This window comes from Camelus bactrianus, chromosome 19 (genome assembly GCF_048773025.1).
Source record: "Camelus bactrianus isolate YW-2024 breed Bactrian camel chromosome 19, ASM4877302v1, whole genome shotgun sequence".
In the NCBI taxonomy this organism is placed as follows: Eukaryota; Metazoa; Chordata; class Mammalia; order Artiodactyla; family Camelidae; genus Camelus; species Camelus bactrianus.
The window spans coordinates 10,410,485-10,428,866 of NC_133557.1; the positions used below are offsets into that span (position 1 = coordinate 10,410,485).

Here is an 18,382-nt window from a genome sequence, read left to right on the forward strand (position 1 = left end):
ACTAAGCAGCCTGGGCCATTTCCCTACCTCCGAGAGGGGGAGGGAGAGGGAGAGGGAAGGTGGTGTCCGGGAGTCCCCTGTAGCCCTCACATCCAGAGGCAGTGGGCAGCTCGGGCCCTCGCTCCCAGGGGCACTGATCTGGTGCACCCAGGCTTTCAGAAAAAACTTTCAAAACAATCCTCTGCATTGGCCCCTGCACTTCACACTTTCTGACAGCCTTCTCATCTGCTCATCTTTTCTGCCATACCTCTGACTGCAGGACAGGGCTGTAGGGATTACTCTTCCCATTGGAAAGACAAGGAAGTTGAGGCCCAGAGAGGTTACAATAAGACACATGCCCTGGATCATACAGCAAACCAGTTCCAGGACTCGGGTCTCCAGAACCCAGGGGTCGTGGCCAGGTGAGGAGGGGTGAGTCAGAACCTTCCCAGCTGTCCTGGGTGGGCTGTGCAGAGTGCATAGGCCCTAGAGGTGAGGAACCAGGCTTCAGATTGAATCCAGACAAGGCCGCAATCCCTGGTCTTCGTCTCCTTCACTGTGTGCCATCCTTGGGTCAGCCTCTGCAGCTGAGCCTGTCTTTAAAATCTGTATAACAGGTATAATAATGGTACCCTAATGTGAGGTATCAGTGAGATGAAAGACATAATAAAGTACTCAGCCCCAAATCACAAGGGAGCCTTGCTTCCCTAATGTTATTCTCTCAAGAGACAATAAAAGAGCCCAGGACACACAGATAGGTAGTTGATATTTATTGAGTGTTTCATATGTGTCAGGAGTTTTTCTAAGACCATGTAATTTTACAAATTCTCTCTGAGATCAGGCTGGTAATATGCCCATTTTATAGATGGGGGAAATTGAGGCACAAGAGGTTACAGGCTTGAGGTCATAACCCAAGTAAGTGACAAAGCCAGGATTCAAACTCAGGCAGACTGTCTGGGAAGCCCATGCATACTGCCTCCCTTAATTGTAATGATTCCTTTTTAAAATCATACCTTGCTTGGACATAGTATTTCACAGTTTTTTTATACAGTATTTTCCCACCCACTCTTTAATTTACTTCTCATCACAGCAGCCCACAGAGGAAGGCAGTGCTGACTCCTAATTTATAAAGGGGAGGGGGAAACAGAGGCTGTCAAAGGGGGAACTGATTTGCCTTGCCAAGGTCACACAGCAAGGTCAGTGGCAGAAGTAGGGGTGAAATTTGGGATTTTCTGATTCCAAATTCAGGGCACCCTTCCCAGCCTTACTCAAATCCCAAGCCCCCTCTTTAGAAAGCCCATTGGCTGGAAGCCTTGGGGCTTTCTCCCCAGGTCAGTTGCTCTGGCTGGGATCCTACCGTTCAGCTGGAGGGTCCCAAGGCTGCATCCTCCACACCCCCACCCCTCTACCTCCACTCACTATCAGACAGGAGGGGCAGGAACTCCGGAGCTGGTGGAGTTTCCGACCAGGCAGGAAAAAGAACAAAGGAACTGCGTAGGGGAGAAGGTGGAGGGGGTGGCCTGGAGGGTGGCAGGAGTGGAGGGGACGCTTCACCATGGAATATGAAGTCAAGAAAGGGAAAAAGGTAGGTGGGAGTTTGGAAGGGATGTAGGGTAGAGAAATGCCCCCGGAGCTGGAGAAGTGGGAAGCCGGGGGTGGGGGGTGGGAAGATGGGAACAAGTGGCATCAGGAAGGCTTTTTTTCTTATTTGGAAAGACCTTCCTCCTCACCCTCAGGCAGCCAAACATTTGCGTTCCAAACTCCCTAACCTGTCTCCCTGCTCTCAGTGGCCTCTGCCATCCCAGCTACAGACAGACAGACAGGCACCTTCCAGGGAAATCCAGACAGACAGATTAGTTTGGGAGATACTCCCAATTTGCTTCTCTGGTGTTCCTGGGAATTTCCTCCTGTAGCTTCTCAAACAGAAGGACAGACAGATGCCCAACAAACACATTCCCCTGCTCCCTGCCTCCCCAGATAGAAGGACCTCAGCCAGGGTAATTCTGCAATATGAGGTTGCCTATTCAGGCTTGAGACACCTACCTGCTGCCCCGCTGGGCTCCAACCTAGACTGCCTCCTCCCTGTCTTTATACAGGGACCAGCTCTACTCCAAAGGCCTCAGTCTGGGGGTCACTCCCCCCAACCCCTAGATCTTTACCCCTTCCTGACTCTCAGAAATTTTCTAGTCCAGTTCTCCAGGCATCTCACCTTGTTGTCTTTGTGGTCCAGGGAGCCTCTCGGATTCCAACTCCCACTCCCACAGCGCCCTCTTCCCCCAGGAAACCTAGGTCGGGCTGTTTGAAAAGGCTCCGATGTGAACCTTGAGGGCTCCATAGGGAGCCAAGACACAGGTGCTTGTCCCCTCTTGGTTCATTCCTTCTATAGTTATTTATTTATTCAGCACTTATGATGTGCCAGGCACTGTGCCAGGTGCTGGGGATGATGCAGTGGTGAGCGAAGTCAGACAAGGTCCCTGCTCCCTCCCCATAGCTCACAGTCTAGTGGAGGAAGCAACTATTATTAAAAAAAAAAAAAGCAATTAATTTAAAATTGTATGAAAGTCTCCATTTTGCAGTGCTGGGAGACAGAATATTAAGGGACCCAGCCCTAGACTGGTCAGTTTGTGCTGCGGTCTGATGGGTGGAAGGAAAGGGCGTAGGGAAGGGTGTTTCAGGCAAAGGAACAGCATGTGCAAAGCCCCATGGTAGGAAGGAATGTAGCAAGTAGGAAGAACTGAAATATGGCCCTATAGCTGGAGGGCAGGAGTGAGGGGCAAGTTGGGTGAGATGAGGCTGGAGAGGTGGGCAGGGCTGGACCTATGAGGGCCACAGACAAAATATTTACTTCCCCACTCCACTCACACATACACACATGCTACACACACAGGATAAAACCCCAGCTCCGTAGCTGGCATTCAAGCCCTTTATAATTTGTTAATCTCATCACCCAGCCACAACGGACTACAGCACACATTCTCCAGGCTCCTGCTTATCCAGCCCTTGAAGCAGCCAGGGTTTTGCACATGCTGTGCACTCTGCTTGGAATGTCCTTTCCCAGATTGCTTGTTCTCATTTCTCAGGGCTTCCTTAGACTTTGTCCAGGCTCCATGATACTGATGGTAAAACGAGCTGGGCGTGCAACAGAACTGCCTGGGGCACACACTGAGGGCCACACTCACACTTTCCTATGAGGTTTAAATTCTGTCTTGGGCTGAGCTGGGGCCCTGGAATTTGCTCCTTTAACCTTGCTCCAGGCCATTTTTATGCAGGTATCTGCTGGATTATACTCGAATGTACTTATTAACCATTTCTAATTTTTAGGAAAGCACAGAAAATAGCTTAACAAATACCTATGCACCCACCACTCAGCCACGTTGAATGTTAATATTTTTCTGTCCTTGCTCCAGCTGGGCCGCTTCCTTAAACCTAAGCCTGGGCCTGGGCAGGGCTTCCGCCTTCACCTGGGTGTTCAGAATCGAAGGTTTGGAGCCAGACTGCCCAGGGTGAACCAGTGGTTCTACTGCTACTAGCTGGGGACCTCTCTGAGGCTTAGTGTCTCCATCTGTAAAATGGGAATCACAGAGGTAACCCCTCCACAGAGTCCTTGGAAGAATTAAATTAGACACTGTAAGTAAAATGCTGGGCATGCAAGTGCTGGATAAGATAAAGTCAGTTGCTGTTTTTGCTGTTTCCCCCCACCCCGCGACCCACCTCCCCCAGGGCTTCGTGTCCCCTATCCGGAGGCTGGTGTTCCCCAAGGCCGGTCGCCGGGCAGCCTTTCGGACCAGTGTGAGCCGCCGGCCCCTGCACTCGATGCCTCTTTATCCTCCCGACTACCTCATCGACCCCCAGATTCTGCTGTGTGACTATCTGGAGAAAGAGGTCAAGGTGCGTGTGGGATGAAGAGGAGGGGTGGTTCTTGGGGTGAAGGGTGTAGGGGAAACAAGTTTTCTTCAACACTCTTAGGGGCCTTGGCTAGGTCTGAAAATTAAACTGGACAAAGACAGATTAACAGGAGAAAAGCATACACGTTTTAACAAATTTTCACATGTACACAAGAGCCTTCGCAAGAGAATGGAGACCCTGAGAAGTGACCAGAGCAGGAAGCTTTGACATCTTTTTGATAGAGAAACAGTAAATTTGTGAAGAAGAACTGCCAAGGCAGAGGGGTTTGGACTAGGTGTAGTAAGATGAAGTACCCAGACGTCTCAGGCCTCAAGTCCTTGTCTCTGATGATAAGGATTTCTCTCTTCTTCCTGGTTCCCTGAAAGGAGGGTACCTCTCACCTGGAAGACTTATCTTCTGCTTTCAGAGAAGAAGGGTGAGGTAGGGGAAGTCAGAGTGACCTTCCTGCCTCTGCTGTCTTCTCAAACTCCTTCTGCTTAAGATAGTCAATGTGCCACAGTGCCATGTTTTAGGGTGGCACATCCTGGACCCCATCAGGAAAGATCTTACCTCCCCTGCCACCAACACCTGACCAGCCTTTTCTCATACAGGGGAGGCTCAGGGGAAAGAGGCCTGGATTCAAGCCAGCCTCTCCCCTGCATCATGCTGTGGACCCTCAGCAAGTGTCCTCCACCAGCTCAACCTCAGTGTTCCCATCTCAACATGGGGCTCAAAGACTACCCCCAGGGGAGAGCAGATGGGAAAGTGCCCTGTGCACTGAAAAGCCAGACCTTCCTGTGAAATTTTACTGCAGTGACGTTGCTGCTACTCGGACAGTGTCTAAATTAGAGGAAGCCACTTCTGCAAGCCACAGGGACTTAGATCAACTCAAGGGCTTGACTTCTATTTCATGAACTCCATGATGGAGCAGTGGAGAAACCCCACTACCCAAGGAAGACTGATATGGGAGTAGAAGTGTCAGATCTGGCAAAAACAGGTGCCCAGTTAAATTTGAATTTCAGATAGGCAATGAGTCCTTTTAATATTAGTATGTCCAAAATATTGTGTGGGACTAAAAATACTAAAAAAAACAAAACAAAACAAAAACTACAAAAACATTAGTCGTTTATGTGAAAACCAAACTTAACCAGCATCTTACATTTTACCTGGCAACACTATATGAAGGGAAAAGCTGACAAAGAAATCCCTTTTAAAAATTTGGCATAGAGGGAGGGTATAGGTCAGCTGTAGAGTGCATGTTCAGCATGCAGGAGGTCCTGGGTTCAATCCCCAGTACCTCCATTAAACAAACAAACAAACCTAATTATCTCCCCCACCAAAAAAAAAAAAAAAAAAAAATGGGGACTGAAATTTCATTGAGAATAAAAAGAAGTGGCTTAATTGGTAAAACTCAACTAGAAGAATAAAACTAAAAATAATGAAAAAAATAATGAAAAAATTCTTATAATGAATAATATTTAAGTTGTGATAACACTAAGCTATGTCTAAGAATGAATGAAGAATTAATTTACTGATTTGAGATATCATTTTTCTAACAAAATTATATATTAATTTGATACAACACATTCTTCCCTTTCCATTTAACTTCTTCAACAAGATTATAAAGAGGGCCAGTGACCTGCACAGTCAGTTGACACTGTTCCTTGGGGTGGACAGAGCCAATCAGACCAAGCAGGAAATCACAGGTGGTCAGTTCCTTCAAGTTATTATAGTGACTTTTGCTTCCACCATAGCTAAATAGCTATGTGCTCATAAAATAAGCTGATTTTAGCAAAAATAAGTTAACAGTGTGAGTGTGGGCTCTGTTGTGTGGGGTCCAGTATTGCCACTTGTGGCTTTATCATATTGGGTAGGTTTAGCTTTGCCATGCCTTAGTTTTCTTATCCTTAAAGCAAGTTGGGGCAATGGATGGGTATAGCTCAGTAGTAGAGTGCATGCTTAGCACGCAGAAGGTCCTGGGTTCAATCCCCAGGACTTCCATTAAAAAATATGTAAAGAAAAAATTTTTAAAGCAGGATGAATAAGTGCATAATGCTCTCTAGACTATATCTGGCTCCTATGACCACTTTAATAACAGTTAATATCAGATTATTATTATTAATTATTATATTTATTATTATTAATTTAGATATTTCTATGTCAGTCTACCTGCACTGCGTCAGTGAGGTCAGGGTCCTCCAAGGCTTCATAATGACATCTCTCTGCCCTTCTCCCACCCCCCGCACCCCCACTCTGTTTCCATCCAGTTCCTGGGCCATCTCACCTGGGTCACCTCCTCACTGAACCCCTCCAGCCGGGACGAGCTCCTACAGTTGCTGGACACGGCCAGGGTGAGGCTCCGAGGAGAGGGAAGGGCAGGGTCTCCTCCCCTCCTCTTCCACCCGAAGCCCCCGGGACTCAGGAGATCCGACTCGCCCCACAGCAGCTGAAAGAGTTGCCGCTGAAGACCACGGCGGAGCAGGACAGCATCCTGAGCCTGTCCGCCCGCTGCCTGCTGCTCACCTGGCGCGACAACGAGGAGCTCATCCTGCGCATTCCCACGCACGAGATAGCCGCCGCCTCCTACCTGCAAGACGATGCTCTGCACCTGCTGGTGCTTAAGACTGGTACAGTGGGCGGGCCTGGCCGGGGGCAGGGCGGGGATGTGAAGGGGTAGAGAAAAGGCCCAATGCCTAGTCTTGGGAATGGGCGTGACCTGGAGCAGGAACGGGGCCTGAAACATGATGATGGGGTGATGGAAAAGGCCTGACCAAATTACCCAGAGACTAGGGGCAGGGCATGGCCGTCTGCAAGAAGACGGAGCCCAAGGATGAGGCTGAACCGTGGGCTGCCTGACCCAACATCCTGAGGCCAGGAGGCTGATCCTGGGAAGGATGGAGAAGTCAAAATCCTGAGGCCTGAAGTTAAGGGGCGTGAAGAGTAGAGTTGTGGCAAGGCTCTGAAGCTAGGAGAGAACCTGGGGCTAGAGGCGGGGGTCTGATCTGGGAACTGGGCCATACACCGTGGAGGCGGAGCTCGCGGCTGGGTTAGCCGCTGGGAGATGTCAGACCCTGCCTAGCTAGGGGCGGGGCCTGAGGCCAGGACTGGGATTGAGGGGGAATCCGGAATTCAAGGAGGGGTTCCTGAAACGAGGGACAGGGTCTGAGTTAAGTGTAAAGAGGGAGGGGACAGTCTGACCACTACTGTCGGACCAGAGGGCAGGATCTGAGGCTAGGAGCATCGGAAGGGGGTTGGGCCGGCGGGACGGGCCAAACCCAGGGGTGGAACCCAAAAGGGAGGACTCGGAGCCCGGCTGGGTCCCGCCTCCTGACTTTGACGCCTTGGGTGGGACCTGAGAGCAGAGGCGGGACCAGGCGCGGCTGGACCACTCCCCCACCTCTCAAGCCCCCACCCCCGAGCGGCGGGGTCTGGTCCTCCAGCTGGCGATAGAAGAGGGCTCTCAGCCCGGATCTCCTGCTGCTGACGCCCACCCGGCTTCTCCTAGGTCTGGGCGTGGATCCGGTGCCAGCCGGCGTAGACGCCAGCCCCGGCGGCGCAGGGCGCGACCCCGGCCAGCCAGGCGCGGCGCCGGAGAAGCGGCGGGTGGGCACCACCGAGCGGCGCCACACCATCTGCAGTCTGGACTGGCGGATGGCGTGGGGCGGGGGCTCGGGCTCCGAGGCCCGGGCTGGGGGCGGGGGCGGCGGCGGCGGCGGCAGCCTGGAGCGCCAGCGCGCCGGGGCGCGGGCGTCGGGCAGCTGGGAGCGGAGGCAGACGTTCAGCGGCAGCTGGGAGCGGCGGCACGGCGGCGGCGGCGGCGCGGGCAAGCCGGGCGGCAGCTGGGAACGGAGGCAGGCGGGCGGCGGCGGCAGTTGGGAGCGGCGCCACCCGGGCCCCAACCCTCTCGACCCTCAGGACCCCAGCCCCGACGCCTACTGCAACCTCGTCATCCTGGCTGTGGCCAACAGGGTGAGCCTGAGAGCACCCCGCGCCCCTGCGCCCGGTCTGCCCGGAGCCCTCCCACCCCCGACCCTGCCCCATTCTCGAGGTTCCTGAAGTCCACCCCGGCCTCTTTCCTTCTCCCTCCTTCGGCCCTACGCAGGACTTCTGGTACTACCTGCGTGCCCATGACGCCAAAAGCCTTCTACACTCCAGCCCTGGACACCTCCAGGACACCTCCCCCTTCCTGTCCCAATGGGCTGAAAGCTCAAAATGCCCCAAACAGACTTGATCTAACCCCTCCACCAGCCCTGCTCCTTCTCCAAAATCGTCAGTGTCGGCACTACCACAGTTACGATCATGAGGACAGTAATCACCAGTGCGAATTGAGTGCCAACCTGTGCCAAACAGGAAACCAGCCTTAACTCATTTCATCCCCACAGTAACCCCTAGAGGCAAATATTGCAATCATCCCCATTCTATAGAGAAGGAAGCAGACCCAGAGGCTAAGCAACTTGTGCAAGGTCACACAGGAAGCAGGTGGTGATTTACTGGGACCCAGAAGTTCAGAGCCTGTACTCTTGTTAACGGTGGCAGTCACCCAAGGCAGAAGCCTTCCTGCCTTTTTGCCCTCCCCCTCCCCCATCCTCCATATTTACATTTTACATTTTATTCATTTGATCATGTTCATTGAGTGCCAGTGTATGCTAGGCATTGGGCTGGGTGTTGTGGATACAGAAATGAACAAGACATATTTAGTGTCCTCCCTTAGGGAGTTCAGACTCGCAGACACATTCAAAGCCCTGAGCCTTGTAAGCTTTTTCTCTGACCTCTATATATCAACCCCACACGGCGAACAAAACAGACATGGTGCCTGTGTAGAGGAAGAGGTAGATAGTAACCAGTAAACTCAGACTCTGGAGCTGACTTGAAACACTTTCTCACTTGGCGTCCAGCTCTCCACATTCCCCTGGTTTTCCTACCTCCCTGGCTCCTCCTCAGGAGCTGGTGCCTCCTCTTCTTTCCAGCCTCTTAAGGTTGGAGTCTCCCAGGCTTAAGTCCTCGATCCTCTTTCTCCTTTGTCCACACTCATTTCTGGGTGACCTCCTCTAGTATCATGGCTTTTAAAACACCGAGAACTCCCTAAATGTTATCTCCCACGAAATCTCCAGATATGTTTCTCTTCTCAGCCTCTCCATTCAAAGGTCTAATGACTATCTCACACCTAACACGTCCAGTTGAGCACCCAGTCTCCCCAAATCTGCACCAAGAACCGTGCCTGGCACATGATAGGTGCTCGATAAATATTGAATGGATGGATTAGCGCATCCTCTGTTGCTATACATTGTGATGGGGACCAAGAAGAAATCAAGCAGGTTGTCATGATGATGATGGGGGAATTCCAGAGGGAAAATGAGTTTGTGCTTTTTAAACTGAAATGTGGAGGAGAGGAGAAGAGCAAATTCCAAGCAGAGGGAACAGTGAGCCCGGTTTATCCCATTGGCCTGTGAGGGATTTAGGCCTCATCTAATTCACTTCTGAGACCCCAGAGCCTAGCCCAGTGGCTGCCACACAGTAGGACTAAATAAGAATTTGTGGAATAAGCAAATAACTGAAGAGTTGTTTTCCAGGAGTATCTGAGCCTCTGATGTCCTATCTGAGGCATTGTGGTCCCAAGGAGGGTACAGGAGTTAGAGTCAAAAAACCTGGGTGCCAAAATTAACCCCAAAGCCATGAGCCTGCTGTGTGAGCCTGGGCGAGTCACTTAACCATTCTAAGACTCCATCTCTTTAACTATAAAATAAGGATCCTCTCTTCCCTATCCGTTCTGTAGGGTTATTGTAAAGATCAATCCTGGTTTAATGATTATTTCACCTTCCCATCCCCAAATGCCTATCCTGAGTTACATGTTAATTATACCCAAGGCTGACTTTTTTAGAAGCACAAAATAAGAAATGGCTTCCTGAAAATGGCTTCATCTTTCTGTCTCTTGCTTAAAGACTTAAAGAGTTAAATTAAAGAGGCAAATTCCTCTTTGAAATTTGCGATCGCAAAAAAGTTTCACCCGAGAACTTAAATGCCTTTCTTCTATCAGAGACTAAAGCCTATGTATTCATCCTGCTTCATGTATTCATTCTGCTTCCATTTTTGCCCTGGGTGCTGGGAAGCTCATATCTAAATATGGCATCCAGTAGTAGTAACTATGTTGAGCCTAACATTTTCTTCTTTTTTTTTCCTTAAATTGAAGTATAGTTGATTTATAATGCTATGTTAATTTCTGGTGTACAGCATAGCAGCTTTCTACCTATAAATTAAACTAAATTAGGGCTTATTTTAGATAAGTTTTAGGAGGGCCCATAATTCCCCCAGATATTTGGGGTGCATGTGTGCATTTTTCAGGGCAGAAGAGTTACAGTTGTCACTGGATTCTGTGAAAGCCAGTAAGTGGCTATTTCTATAAATACATTTCACCCAGCGTGGGGCCATATAGTTTTCACGGGAAATGTCCTCTAAGTTGATTTAAAAGCATCCCTAGGTGTGTGTGTGCCCCTGTGAGCCTCCTCACACTGCATTTAGGAAGCAGGGGCATCCTGGTCACTGGAGAGGGCCTGAGCTCTGCCCTCCTCTCTGGACCAGGATGCTGCCGAGGAGTCCTGCGCCCTCATCTGTCAGGTCTTCCAGATCATCTACGGGGACCAGAGCATTGAGTGCGTGGACCGGGCCGGCTACCACTACATGTCCACACCCGAAAGGCCATGGCTGTGCAGCCGCAGTGAGTACTCCCACTTGTGGCCCCCTGTCCTGTGAAACATCCTGAAAGGCCAGGGGAAGGGGGATGTCCCTGGACTGGGGAGAAGGAAAGCCTTTAGGGGTCTTGACTCCTTCAGCAATTACAGCATATCCACAATATGTAGCTAAAACAAAATATCCAATTTCATAATCACCTCAAACCTAGCTTCTTCATAGGTGTTCCGGTTGCCAGATTCAGATCGACCCCCTCAGAGCTGACCTTCTCTTTCTCTCTTTTGTCTTTGGTGTCACTGCTTTGCCAGAACCTAAGCACGTGCATTGTTTATTGAGCCGTCTAGCCCCACTAGACTCTAGGTCAAAACCGAGATTTCTAGACTGGTCCTTGAATGCAGTCAAGGGCTGGGATGAGAATGAAACCAATAGAGGTATTTATTGAGCACCAACTAGGTGCTAAGCACAGTACTGTTGTGCCAAGTCTTATTTAATCCTCATAGCAACCCTGTCTGTCCCGTTTGCCACTGCATCTCATGTGCCTAGGGCAGGACCAGAGATAGATGCTTAAGGCGTATTTTCTGAACGGATGAAAGAACTCTCTGAGGCCTTATGAATCCAGTTTTACAGATGAGGCCATTAAGGCTCAAGGTAGCCAATAAATTTCTCAAGGTCACACAGCTGGTGAATGGCAGAGTCGGGATTCCAAGCCAGGTGTGTCTGATTCTAAAGCTTCTCTCTGGGACAGCCTCGCTGCCCATGCTGCCTTCAAGGCCACTACATGAGCTTCCTCAGCCACAGCCCCTCAGCATGGTCCCTATTTGCATAGCTTCAGCATCAGGAAGCTGGCTCTTCCCTTCTGAAAGGCACTCTCATCTGTGGGAACGGTGGTTACTGAGAATTTAGGAAAGTTCATTGACTCTCACAGGGATGATGGACAAATAAATGAGATCATTCAACAAATATTTCCACAAATTCATTCAACAAGTATTTATTGAATGCCTCTGTGTCAGATTCTGCTAATCAGCAGGATATACTGGTGAGTAAAACCAGACATAGCCCTCCCTCGCTCTGAGGCTTGCATTGCTGGGGGAAGCCAATAATAATTAAATAGTTACACAAATGAAATGTACCCACACACTGTGCTATGAGAACAGATAAGGAGGAACCAGCCTCTCCTGGAAAGTCAGGGGAGTATCCTGAGGAAGTGACATTAAGTAAACCAAAGTCAGGAGGGCAATCAATATTTCAAAGATTGCCAGAGAGCATGCAAACTTAGATGAAGTGATTTTTTCTTCTCTTAAAAGATCAGATGGCTCATCAAACACCATTTTATAGACTATAAATGAATTTTATGTGTTATTACTTTCCAAAAATCTTTTAAAAAATGTGTTCTTTTTTAGAAAATTTCTTTTGGGGGAGGAAGTAATTACGTTTATTTACTTACTTATTTCTAATAGAGGTACTGGGGACCTTGTGCATGCTAGGCATGCACTCTACCACTGAGCTATACCCTCCCCACATTGCATTTTATTTATGTATTACCTGTGTATAGAATTGCTCTTTTCATATAAGATAAATGTCAAAGTAGTAAAAATATGCATTAAATCAATTATGCACCCCTTCTTCCCCAAAAAAGATCAGAAGGGTGAGGCTACTACCTGAATTCACTGAAATGACAGGGCGAGGGACAGAGCAAGTTCTCTGGAACTGGTGCTGTTCTCCCCTTGTGATTTTGAGTTCTTTTCCCTCAAAGTTCTTCTTTGCTTGCTCTCAAACACACACAGTTTATAAAGCACTACCTCACCTATTAACCTGGCTTGCTATCCCCAAGGCCCCCATGAGGTAGGCAGAAAGGTGGTATTGTCCCAGCCTTGAGAAGTTGAGGGCCAGGAGAGGGGTAGTGAGTTGCCTAAGCTAGGCTGTGTGTTGGTGGTGGGGGCACATTTCACTCAGAGTAAAAGCCATCACCTGTACAATTGCTTAAAAAGCTATCTGCTCTCCAGCCAGGGTTGGGGCTATCTGACTTCAGGGTGGGGCTGAGCTTGGCACCTCTGGGAGCCGAGGATTTTGGCCCCTGCTTTGCTGCTTCTGACAGCCCTCTGTCTGCTGACCCCAGGTGAGAGCTGCCGCACGGACGGGACTTACGCCTATGACGCCGACTTCAGCTGCTGCAGCTCCTTGTGGGTACCCTGCCAGGGACCCCATTCTGGTCCCCCCTAGCCCTGCATAAACAAGGTTGCTCTTTGAGGCATTCTTGAGACCCTGCGGGCAAGAGAGGTGGGAGAAAATGACCCCCCCACCCCCGCTTGATTTGTGCTGAGACACTAAGCCCTGAGGATGGGGGTGGTAAACTGAACTTCCCAGGCTCCGCTGAGCTCGTAGGATCTGAGCCCCCGAGAGGCCCAGGGGGCAGCCAGAACCTAGAACTGGGTCCTCATGGGCCTGCGGCTCTCTCCCAGTCATCCAGACACAGTGGCCTGCAGAGGCCAAAATCACAGCCAATGCCAAAAAAAGAAAAAAAAATCATTTTGATTTACTTTAGTTTGGGCTCCATGGAATAGAAAACCCTGAAAAAAGTAGCTTGAACAAGATAGAGCTTTTTCCCCTCTGTCTTTTATATAAAATAGACTAGGAGTTCATGGCCTCGTGGTCATCTGGGACCTAGGCTTATCTTTTCCTCTCTCTTTAACATTTGCTTTCATCCCCAAGGTCACCTCATAGACCAAGATGGTGGTTATAGTTCCAGCCATCACAGTAGCATGCCAAGGACCTCTTTAAAGTGCTCTGCTAGAATTCCCATCTGACAGCCTCTGCGTACAACTTGTTGGCTAGAATTTGGTCTCGTGGCCACAACTAGCTATAAGCAAGACTAGAAAATGCAGGCTTTTTAAAAAATCTAAGTTGGGAACATTGTCCAGGGTTCTATTTAGGGTGACCAACCACCCTGGTTTGCTCAGGATTAAGGGGTTTCCCAGGACATGGGATTCTCAGTACAATAACCAGGCAGGTCCTGGGAAAACTGGGACAAGTTGGTCACCCTAGTTCTTTACTAAGACTTTTGACTTGATAAGGAACAGTCTCTGCCAGTGATACATGCCTTACTTTTTTTGTTTTCCTTTTTAGTGGCAATATATTTACCTTCCTAATACTGTGTGCCCTTAGGCCAGTCCTTAAACAAGGACAGATGACAATCATGAGCTTGCTGTGTGCCAAGTGTTATTCTATAATGTACTTCATTTAAAAAATCTACATGACAACATAACAGTAACTGCTGTTTATTCATTGCTTTGTTCATGACTCTAAATGCTTTACAAATATTAACTCCTCTAATTCTCATGATGACTTTAATTTTTATCATCCCATTTTATAGATGGAGAAACTGAGAAATAGAGAAGTTAAGTGGCTTGACCCAAGGTCAAGCAGCTAGTAAGTTGTAGGCCTGGGGTCTGAATCCAAGCAAGCTGGCTCCAGAGTCCACACCCTTAACCACTAAGCTACACTGCTTCTCTAAGGGTAATAACGGAAGATGGTTCTGGAACAATGTAGAGACCAGGAGGCAGCGGCCCACGGCTGACTTTTATTTAAGCAATATTTATTGAGTACCTACCATGTGCCAGGCACTGTGCTGTGTGCTAGGGATACAGTGGGGAGCAAGACAAGGATGAGTCCTGTGCTTGGCACATAGTAGGTACTCAACAAGCAGAGAAAACCAAGATCCCCACTCTTGCATGGTTTACAGTTTAGCACAGGAGACAGTAAAATCACTATTATTCAATAGCAATAAGCATCAATGAACACTAAAGAGAAGCTTAGAGTCCTGAGAGAGGCTGTGGAAACGCTATAGTCACCCAGGGAGTCAGGACAGCCTCTCCGAGGTGATGACATTTGAACTGAGATTTGACGAATAGAAGGGGGAACAGCGCTCCAAGTGGAGGGAACAGCAAGTGCAAGGATGCTGAAGCAGGAAACAGCCTGGTGTGTTTGAGGAGCAGCCAGGAGGCCACTGTGGCTGCAGCAGGGGTGTGAGGGCCAGAGTGTCAGAGAGGACATTTGGTGGGGGCATCTGAAAGGCCTTGCCTGCCACAGGTAGACTTACAGACTTCGTGACCACATTTGACAGAGGGTCTAACCTGGCTAAGGGGATCAGGAAAACTTTCCTGAGGAGGTGACATTTGAGATCCAATGATGAGGAAGAGTTAGCTAAGCAAAAGACAGGGAAAGAGAGGCATTCCAGGCAGAGGGAACAGCATGTACAAAGGCTCAGAGGTGAGGGGGTACTTGGAGTATTAGAGGAAAAGAAAGAATGCAGGGTGGCCTGAGTATAAACAGCAAGGGTGAGACCAGGCTTGAGAGATGGTCTGGGACCTGATTATATGGGACCTCGAAAGCCAAAATAGGATCTAGGATGAGGCCCCCAGCCCAGGCATTGGTGGCAGAGCTCCTACCTTCAGCCTATCACATGGACAGGAGCTGGAAGGAGGCGAGTGAGGATCCCTTTCCCCCTGTCCCTGCAGCAATAGCTCCCAAGACACATTCGAAGCGTGTTACAGCGGCACGTCCACACCCTCTTTCCATGGCTCCCACTGCAGCGGCAGCGACCACAGCGGCCTGGGCCTTGAGCAGCTGCAGGACTACATGGTCACGGTGAGCCGGGGCAGCCAGTGCAAACAGCAGAAGCAAAGGCCTGGAGGCCGGAGAAAACGTGGGGTATTTCAGGAATCATGAATTGTCCTTGACTTAACTGATGCGTAAGACCTCAGAGGTCTGGGAAGGATGTGAGGTTAGGAGAGTAAACTGAGTCATCTTGTGAAAGGCCTTAACGAACGTCAGCTGGCATTAACTGAATGCTGGCTATATACCAGGTGCTGTTCTAAGCACCTTTTATGCATCATTTCTTTTAATCCTTTCAACAACCCAAGAGGACGTGCTTTCACTATCCTTACTTTGCAGATGAGGAAAAGAAGGGTTAAGGAGGTTGTCTCCTACCCACAATCCCAGAATTGATCAGTGAAGGGGCTAGGATTTGAAATCAGGCAGCTTGAGGTCACATCTCGTTCTTAGATGCAGCCCAAGGGGTCTGGATGTCCCCCAATAGGCTGGGTTTTCCGAGGAGGGCTGGGCCAGATACACCCTTAGAGAGGGCTCTGGGTCTTTTGGGCAGGGGTGGGGTGGGGGTTGCTTTTGGGATTCATCTTGAACGGTGTCTCCACAGTTGCGGAGTAAGCTGGGGCCCTCTGAGATCCAGCAGTTTGCACTGCTGCTGAGGGAGTACCGACTGGGGCTGCCCATCCAGGACTATTGCAACGGCCTGCTGAAGCTCTATGGAGACCGGCGCAAGTTCCTCCTCCTTGGTGAGCCCCCTGCCCGGGTTAGGAGAGTTTAATCCGTAACCCTCAGCCTCCAATAAAGCTAAGATCAGGATACCCATGAGGCACGGTAGGAAACCAAGGTGCAGAGAAGGGAGAGGACTTGCCTGCAGTCTCAGAACCAGGAGAGAGAGCACAACACAGCAAAGCTGGGAGAGGGAATGATTCTTCCTATTTTAGCCCATGAGGAATCTGAGGCTCAGAGAGGCTAAGGAAGTTGTCCAAGGTCACAGAGCTAACAAGGAGAGCTAATGATAACAGCAACAGGAATGAAAATGTTAATATAATGATATATTATATAGTACTATGTAATTATTATAATACGAATAACATGTATTTGGCAGTAACCATGTGCCAAACATCATCTCATTGAATGCTCTCAGTTCTGGGAAGCTGAAATTATTACTTGCCCTCATTTTGCAGATGAGAAAACTGAAGCTTAGAGAAGCAAAGTACATAGATCACAAAGCTAGTAAGTAGCAACGAAAGTAAAACGGAGCCCACGATGTGTACTAAGTACCCTGTTTAATCCTCACAGCTGCATCAGGAGAACAAGTGCAATTATCTCAGTTTTACAGGTGGGGAAAGTAAGTCTCAGTAATTATTAAAGGAGGGTTGCCCAACTAGTAAGTGGAACTATAACAATCGAAATAATAATGACAATAATAAGCTATCATGTAGTGAGCAATTACGGTGTGCCGAGCATTGTGTGATTATTCTCTGGCTCAGAGAGTCAAGGAATTTTGCAAGGTCACACAGCCAGCGAATGGCAGGGAACGGATTTGAACTCCGCTCCCCAGAGGTGAGTCCTACGTGGGAGGGGAAGGGTTGATCCGCGAGGAATCACCCTGCCCCTCGGCCCGCAGGAATGCGGCCTTTCATCCCGGACCAGGACATCGGCTACTTCGAGGGCTTCCTGGAGGGCGTGGGCATCCGCGAGGGCGGCATCCTCACCGACAGCTTCGGCCGCATCAAGCGCAGCATGAGCTCCACGTCGGCGTCGGCCGTGCGCAGCTACGACGGCGCTGCCCAGCGGCCCGAGGCGCAGGCCTTCCACCGGCTGCTGGCCGACATCACGCACGACATCGAGGCTCTAGCCCCAGACGACGACGAAAGTACAGATGAGGAGGCCCGGGGCTCCCCGGGCGGGGGCGACGCGGCGGAGGACAACTACCTGTAGCCTGTGCCGCCTGGACGGGGAAGGGGATGTCCCCGCACTCACTCTTACCTGTGGACCCCATCTCCACGGCCCCCTCCTCAAACCCCAGCCCTGGGTCTCCCCGGGTCTGTCCCTGGGGTCTGTTTCTGCCCTGGGGGCTCCGGTCCATGCAGTACCGAGAGTGTCCTGCAGGGGGCGGGACCCTAAACCGGGCTCTGCCTGCTGGACTGAGCAGTGAACAACTTTGCCCCGTTAGCTCCGAGTGCCCGGCCTCAGGACACTCCCTCCTTCTCCAGACTCCGCAGCTTTCTGGAGGCCAGAGGAGGGATGAAGAGTAGGCTCCACCTGCTGGCCAATTGGGAGAAGAATTCCCAGAGCCAGGAGACCTCTGTTCCTCCTATTTTACAGTTTGAGAAACTGAGGTTCCAGAGGAGGAGGGACTTGAGGGAGTCTCCTGACTCCCCTTAGATGTTACCTCAAACTGACCTACTAAATAGTGTAGAGGATCTTTTTAAAGCTCTACATGGCAGGATCTCCCCTTCCCTGATGGCATGAATTAGATGGTCAGTGTGGAAAAGAGGTTTCTCTCTACTGAGAGTCCACCGAGAGGTGGGTGATCTGGGTCCCAGTCCTGACTGCAAGGCTCTGAACAGGCTTCTTGTTCAGATCTTGCATTTGGAGCTGGACAATCCTAGGCCTCCTGTCCGGTAGGGGTCCTAGCCTCTCTGTGACTCTGATTTCCTCTTCTGACCAAGAAGTCTGCCCCACCAACCTCACAGGGTGGTCATAGGTGTTATGGAAGTTCAAGACTATAGTGCTGGGTCAAACACATGGTAGGCACTCAATAAATGCTGTTCCCTTTCACATTGAACACTTTCTGACTCAGTTTGCCTGTCTTTGCCCTGTGTGCAATGGGACGGGAACTGGGGTGGGGGTGACATCTCAAAGAGACCCTCAGGGAGCTCACAGTTTGGGAAGAGGAAATAGGACTTGCCCCTCACAGCTCTGTTACAGTCTGGCTCCATGCTCAAGGTCCAAACGAAAAGTACAGCCACTGAGTCTAGGGTAGTCCAAGAAATCTGACAGGGTTGGAGGGGGAGGGAAGTCAGCGTCAGGACAGCACTCAGCACAGCCTCAGTAAAGACACATAGGCTGAGAGGAAGAAGCCCTAAGAAGAGACCTGCATAGAAGAGCTAAAATTTAATTCTCAAACTTTACTTGGCTTTCCATGGCCAGGTACATGGTAACTACTGTGAGGCTGGTACTATTATCACCATCATTAAAATAATATCATCATTATTATTAGGGC

At 49.9% G+C, this 18,382-nt stretch overlaps 1 protein-coding gene across 6 annotated transcripts; it reads left to right on the forward strand.

Moving 5' to 3' along the window:
• The first annotated feature begins 1,426 nt into the window (after positions 1-1,426).
• CCM2L (CCM2 like scaffold protein) lies at positions 1,427-17,944 on the forward strand. 6 transcript variants are annotated; one of them, XM_074347106.1, is made up of 10 exons: positions 1,427-1,564; positions 3,700-3,867; positions 6,132-6,215; positions 6,308-6,491; positions 7,370-7,833; positions 10,441-10,576; positions 12,665-12,728; positions 15,063-15,192; positions 15,761-15,899; positions 16,781-17,944. In XM_074347106.1, the coding sequence occupies exons 1-10, from the start codon at positions 1,535-1,537 to the stop codon at positions 17,092-17,094; spliced, it is 1,713 nt and encodes a 570-aa protein (XP_074203207.1). In that variant the 5' UTR covers positions 1,427-1,534; the 3' UTR covers positions 17,095-17,944. The 6 variants fall into 6 exon arrangements, 4 of the variants coding, with proteins under 4 accessions (XP_074203207.1, XP_074203208.1, XP_074203210.1 ...); XM_074347107.1 differs by having other exon boundaries at positions 10,486-10,576; XM_074347109.1 differs by having other exon boundaries at positions 16,338-16,923.
• Positions 17,945-18,382: the final 438 nt, after the last annotated feature.

What these genes read in the sequence shown, in the direction of transcription:
- CCM2L (XM_074347106.1), top strand. Translation starts at nt 1,535, where the DNA reads ATGGAATATGAAGTCAAGAAAGGGAAAAAG. An exon ending in ATCTGGAGAAAGAGGTCAAG is followed by an intron (nt 3,868 to 6,131) that starts GTGCGTGTGGGA and finishes GTTTCCATCCAG; the next exon opens with TTCCTGGGCCATCTCACCTG. An exon ending in TGCAGGACTACATGGTCACG is followed by an intron (nt 15,193 to 15,760) that starts GTGAGCCGGGGC and finishes GTGTCTCCACAG; the next exon opens with TTGCGGAGTAAGCTGGGGCC.